Source organism: Muntiacus reevesi, chromosome 2 (genome assembly GCF_963930625.1).
Source record: "Muntiacus reevesi chromosome 2, mMunRee1.1, whole genome shotgun sequence".
Classification (NCBI taxonomy): Eukaryota; Metazoa; Chordata; class Mammalia; order Artiodactyla; family Cervidae; genus Muntiacus; species Muntiacus reevesi.
Genome location: NC_089250.1, coordinates 38,230,633 through 38,236,632, shown reverse-complemented (window position 1 = coordinate 38,236,632; position 6,000 = coordinate 38,230,633). Strand labels below are relative to the sequence as shown.

At 53.3% G+C, this 6,000-nt stretch overlaps 1 protein-coding gene across 1 annotated transcript in view; it reads right to left on the bottom strand.

Annotated features, from left to right (window-relative positions):
- Positions 1-201: 201 nt before the first annotated feature.
- The window catches only part of SLC24A3 (solute carrier family 24 member 3), a 426,143-nt gene continuing 420,344 nt past the window's right edge, over positions 202-6,000 (bottom strand). The window contains exons 16-17 of the mRNA XM_065919590.1: positions 3,449-3,514; positions 202-2,001 (exon numbers count right to left, since the gene is read on the bottom strand). Coding sequence (XP_065775662.1) covers positions 1,852-2,001; positions 3,449-3,514 — 216 coding nt within the window. The 3' untranslated portion in view covers positions 202-1,851. The remainder of the gene's footprint in view (positions 2,002-3,448; positions 3,515-6,000) is intronic.

Sequence of the window (6,000 nt, the reverse complement as noted above, 5' to 3'; positions counted from 1 at the left end):
ACGACAGGCCTAGAGTCCCTTCAAGATTCAGAGGGGACCCACGATTTGTCACCTCATACCTGCAATCTGCCAGACACTGACCAGATTCCCAGAGGCGTCAACCAAGAAACAGTAAACATTCAATGACACCATCTTTTCACCTTCCCTGTGTCCTCCTCACTCCAGGGGGAGAAAGCAAAGAGGAAACTGCTCAAGGAAAGATACAGAACAGAGGAGTTTATTTTACACTATCCGTCCAAGAAAACAATCTCCGTAAAACCAGTGCAAAATGTGTAACAGAATCCGTAAGTGTGTCTCAGCTCCGAAAGCCCGAAGTGGTGATTCCCTCTCCCGCTCCTCTGGCCAGCAGGTGCCCGTCGGCCAAGGCCGGCCTCGGTGGGCACCGTGGACAGAAACATTCAACCCATTTGTAGCAGGTTATTTTTACAACTCATACCAGAGTGTGTACAGGGGAAGGAGAAAACCATACCGAATGAATAGGTGATCAGTGCTTAAAGTAAATACATGGGGCAGCACGGGGCGAGAATCCACAGTTTCAATAAATACAAGTGAACAAGCATGGGTGGGTCTCAACTCCGTGGAGTTGTCTGCGGAGTAATTCAGCGTTGGACAGAACCTAGCAGAGCTGCCGAGCAGCGATTGATAACAACATCCACAGTAACACGCCCTTGAGCGAGTCTGCATCCAACACGTTCTGCGTTTCCAAGGTGTCAGCTCTGTTCCCCCTTCCTGTGCCCCCTCCCCACCCCCCGGGGAAGGGAGCGGGGTGCTGGGGCAGCTGGGCACGGCGACTGTGAGGAAGGACGCCGGCCTTCGAGCCAGCGGTCAGGGTCCAGTGTACTCAGTACGAGGGGCGGTGTCTGTGCAAAGTGCGCTTCTCCACTTCCCGAGAAACCAGTGTCTGTAACTCCTGCCTCCGGGTCACACTCCCTGCCCCCCCAACACCAAACCAAGAGCAGTCTCAGAGTCTCGGGCGGGAGGCACCTGCCGCGCCGGCTGCCTGGTGCTCAGGATGGAGAGATTAACCGGGGCAGGCAGGCTTCAACTATTGCTTGAGAGGCTAGAAAGAACTGGGGAGAGAGTGATGGTCAGAATGGACAGGCGGGCAGTTGTCTTCTTCCTGGAAATCCCAGGGCCTCAGGGCAGGCCCCCCGGTGTGACGAGAAGGAGTTTGTCCAGGGGCCTCTCCAACCGCTCCTCGGACGGGCGCTAAATCCACACAAGCTCCAACGCGACTGGGACTTGACCCCAGAGGACGCAGCTGGGACGCCCGGTGGATCAGCGAGGATCCAGAGCCCGGTGAGAGAAGATGCGAGGGAAAAAGTCTCCATCTCTGGAAGGAAAGAAAGAAAAGGGGGGAGCTCCCCAAACCAAACAACCCCCAGACTCAGGAACCTAGAAATCAGCCCCAAACATAAGGAAAATCCCAGACGCTCCCTGTCATGCGTGGACCCTCTCCTCTCTCTTTGCCACAGTCTCGGCTCATACATGAGGCCGGCCTTCCATCCAATAACTTAAAAAAGGAGGAGGGGTATATACTAAGTTTGCCTGGCTCGGGCCAGTTAGCAGCCAGTTTTTCTAGAATCTCAGTCACTGTTCAAAAATGGGGCTTGAAAATTCACGCGGAGGTCGGGAGCCTTCACGTGGAGGAGGGCTGAGCCGGAGTGGGGGCGGGCATCCGGGGCTGGCCGGTCAGGAGGCGGTGGAGGGTGGGAGGGCTAGGGCCAGGGCCCGGGAGGGGTCGGGGGAGCGGAGGCCTGCGGGCGGCGGAGGCCTGCGGGCGGCGGAGGCGGACTCGGGCGCCCGCTTGTATTGCACAGAAGGAGGGGCCGAGCTGGGCGCGGCCGCGGGTCAGTGGTCCCCGCACATGGGCAGGTTCACAAAGGTGAACACGTTGAACTCCGTCATGATGGAGAAGCACAGGAACACGCCATAGAGGAAAAGGCAGCCGCACCCCAGCTTCCTGTCCAGCTGCCACTTGTTCAGGTGGACGCCAAACACCTGCGAGCAGAGAGCAGGGTCAGAGGGCCCTCCTCCACCGCGGCCCAGACTCTGCACCGCACTGGTGGGTTTCCCTCTGCCGGCGCCCTCTGTGTTCCTCTTGCGGCTCTGTCCCCAGCATCCTGACCTCCGACTGCCCGGGGCACCGGGACTCACACTTCAGCCTTGCTCTTCCACCTACGCTCACTCCCTGGGCATGGGGGGGGGGGGGGTCCTCATCCGACTCCTTGGCTCTAAACCCCTTCTACGTCCTGGTGTCTCCAGCGTGGGCTTCCTCCTGAACCAGCTGTTCTGACCTCGCCCCTGGGATGTCAGTTCAGCACTGAAAACTTCAGATGTGGGAACTTGCTTCTCCTCCCAGACCTACTTCGTTTCAGTCCTTCAACAGCCCTCCAGGGCAGAGGGGCAGCGGTGAGACCGTGTCCCAGGAATGCTCGGCCACAGCATCCTGAGACGCAGTGGACCTGCAAGCCAGCGGGCACTGGGAGGTCAGACATAAGGTCCCTACGGGCCTCACTGGTCGGTCTGTATAATGGGGCTGATACCAGTGACTACCCATTTGAGTGTGGTGAGCTCCAGATGGGGAAATTCCCATGGTAAGCACTTGTGTGACGGTTACAAGCATAATAACCCTAAGTCATACCAACTTGAAGAACCTCCTAAAAAGAAGGAATATTTGGGTTTTCACTATTGTATAAGGCAGTATTTGACCTGGTAAAACCTTGACATTGGACTTGCATGCTGGTCCTGGAAATGACCTCTCCTGCCCTCATGAATTCCCATTCTCTACATATGTATGTTCTTATGACAGGTGTGATTCAACAAATAGTTCCTTGAACAATTCAGGAAAAAACACATTGCATTTCTTACTGTGAAAATTCAGTAGCATACGTGTACGTTATCAGACACTTAGGGCATGTGGGTCAGTCCACATGGTGGTGTGAACTTGCTCCCACCAAAGGTGTCAACTGAGTTGGAATAGTTTATGCAAGTGGATGGATGGCCAAGGCAGTGCAGTGGCATTAAAGTGCACTCACTGTCCAGCAAGTCTGTCCTCAGTCTTTGAATGTTGGTCACATCCATGGATTTATGGAGATGTTTAGGAACCTAGAATAGTCAATTAATTAGACTATAACCTTCTATAGCCTCATCATGCAGAAAAAGTGGGATTCCCCCTATTGCTTTTGATAAATGTTTGTGTTTGACATGAGACAGGCTGCACTTCTGAGAGGAGGCTGGCTCCTTTCAGAAAGGGAGGCTTTCTCGTGGGTTGCCAGGATCCACTTGTGGAGGACACAGCCATGAGATGGGACAACCTCAAGACTGACTGTCCCTATCCACCGGGAGGCCAAGCCCATCTGGTGTCCAAACAGACTCTGTAGCCAGAGAACCCAAGGGGATGGGGGGAGAGGTGGGGACTGGAGAGCGGAGAGAGCTGCAGACCCACCGTGACGAAGACGGAGGCCAGGAGCAAGCCCACGGAGTAGATCAACCCCCGGCTGTTCAGTCGAATCTGTAAGAGAGGATGACAGTCTGTAAGAGGGGAAGAGTTAGGCTCCCGAAACACATCTGCCAAGTGCGGGGCGGTGAGTTCTAGTGAGGCCGAGACCCTCCTCCAGGATGGAGGGCAAATGGCAGCTCCTCAGTGGGGATGGCGCTTTCCTCGACCCCCAGGGGGCACCCTGGCCTGGTCCACCCTCAGCCCCGTCCCTGCCCCCTCTAGCAGCTGACTGCCCCGTGGCCACTTGAATTCTCCATCCTGTGTGGCCTGATTCTTATTTCCTGGGGGACCTGACTTCCAGGGAGCTTCTGATTTCCCAACACACAACTTTTAGGGTGAATTTAATAACCTGGGTCATGGGAGCAATATTTTGAAAAATATGACTAAGTTTTTTTTTTTTTTAAAGAATCTTTTAGGGCCCCTTGGGGGCAGGGCCCCAGGCACCTTAGTTCCTGCCTCTGACTAAGCTTTTTCATCTCTTTTGCATTCAAATGTCTGTGACCTTCACCTGAACTTGATGGGAAGTGGTGAGTGAGGGTTGCTATTTTGAACAGGCAAAGAGTTAACATTTCAATTTCTGATATTTTGTTTGTTTTCCACAGTAACACAGTGGGGTTAACAGGCAAACTTTGAAGATTAAAAAAAATACAAACAACAATTTCTGGAATTCTTAGGAGCCCTGTCCAGTGCAACTTCCCATGAGGCACACATAGTCTTAGTTCCCTGATCAGAACCTGTGCCTTCAGCAATGGAAGCGCAGAGTCTTAACCACTGGGTCACCAGGGAAGTTCAAGCGCAGTAAGTCTTTCCCCCGTAAAAAACTAGTTTCTTGGGGTCTTGCTAAGCCAATCTCACCAACCATTCTCACCTCTGGACAAGACTTGGAGCCTCAACAGTGCAGTGTGAACCTAAACCAGCGTTCCCTGCTCCTGCCTCACAGATGCGAGGCCCATTAAGTGCAAAGGCAGGCGGTCCCCATGGCGATGCCCTTCTGGGAGCAGGCAACGCACTCGGATTGTTCAGCCTTGACATTTAACGTTGTTTTTATTTCTTGCCTTCAAAACTATGAATTTTCACTCTCCAACTCCCTCTTGGCAGTTGCTGGAGAGGAAACAGGAGGCTGGCTGGTTCCTGAGTCAACAGGAATTTAGGCTCCACGGATGCGTCTTTTAGTGCAAACGCACACAGAGACTGCGTCACCCCCAATTTCCCGCGTGCATGTGGCTCATAAAACAGCCCCCTGAATCCTACACCGTTTGTTTAAGGACCTGAACCTCCAGCCTCAAAGACTCTGACTTCCCCCACATCGCAGTGTAAAATCTCTATGTTTTGAGGTCAGCTCCACCCGACCAGCAAATTCTTTTAGGAAAAACAAGAAGCCCCTGGATTTTCGCTAATTGGTTTATAACTCAGAACACATGTGGTTGTCACTTTGCATTTTCTGACTTGGGTGGTTTAAACACTTGCTGAGGCTTCGGTTCCAAATGGATACGTCCAGCTGGGACTTTACACTATGTAACGTCACAGGGTGGGAGGCTTTCCTTGAACAGTGACATGAGGTCAGAAAGTGAACGAGAACTGGAACAGCAGCTTTCTCCCCAGAGTGTGTGCACACACATGGGCTGCACTTGTTCTCGCGGCAGCTCCTCGAAGTGTCCTGAGCTGCCTGAAGGTGAGACAGCTGAGGCTCCAGGAAGCGAAGCCCTTGGCTCCGGGTGAGACTCAGGTCACACTGTGTGTGTGTGTGTGTGTGTGTGTGTGTGTGTGTGTGTGTGTGTGTGTGTGTAAGACTCAGCTCATTCTGTGTGTGTGTGTGTATAAGACTCAGCTCACACTGTGTGTGTGTAAGACTCAGCTCGCACTGTATGTGTGTGTGTGTGTAAGACTCAGCTCACACTGTGTGTGTGTGTAAGACTCAGCTCACACTGTGTGTGTGTGTGTGTAAGACTCAGCTCACACTGTGTGTGTGTGTGTGTGTGTATAAGACTCAGCTCACACTGTGTGTGTGTAAGACTCAGCTCACACTGTGTGTGTGTGTGTGTAAGACTCAGCTCACACTGTGTGTGTGTGTGTGTGTGTGTATAAGACTCAGCTCACACTGTGTGTGTGTAAGACTCAGCTCACACTGTGTGTGTGTGTGTGTGTGTGTGTGTAAGACTCAGCTCACACTGTGTGCGTGTGTGTGTGGGTGGTGCAGGTTTCCCCACTCACCCGAGCAATTCTGCGACACCAGCTGGCTGTCCTTCATCTGACACTACCTACCTGGAGGCGCCATCAGATCCCACAGGCTGGGGCTCGGCCCTGCAAGGCTGTATCCCTCACCCCTACTGGAGATGCAGGTACAAGTCCAGGTTGTCACCTGTGCTTCTGATGAGCAGGTTATAGATCTGAGGTTCACACAGAGGTTCCAAGAGGGAACCCCCTCCTTGGGTTCAGCTGGTTTGCCAGAGGGCTCACAGAGCTCAGAGAAACCCCTTGCTTGCTCTGTCACTGGTTGT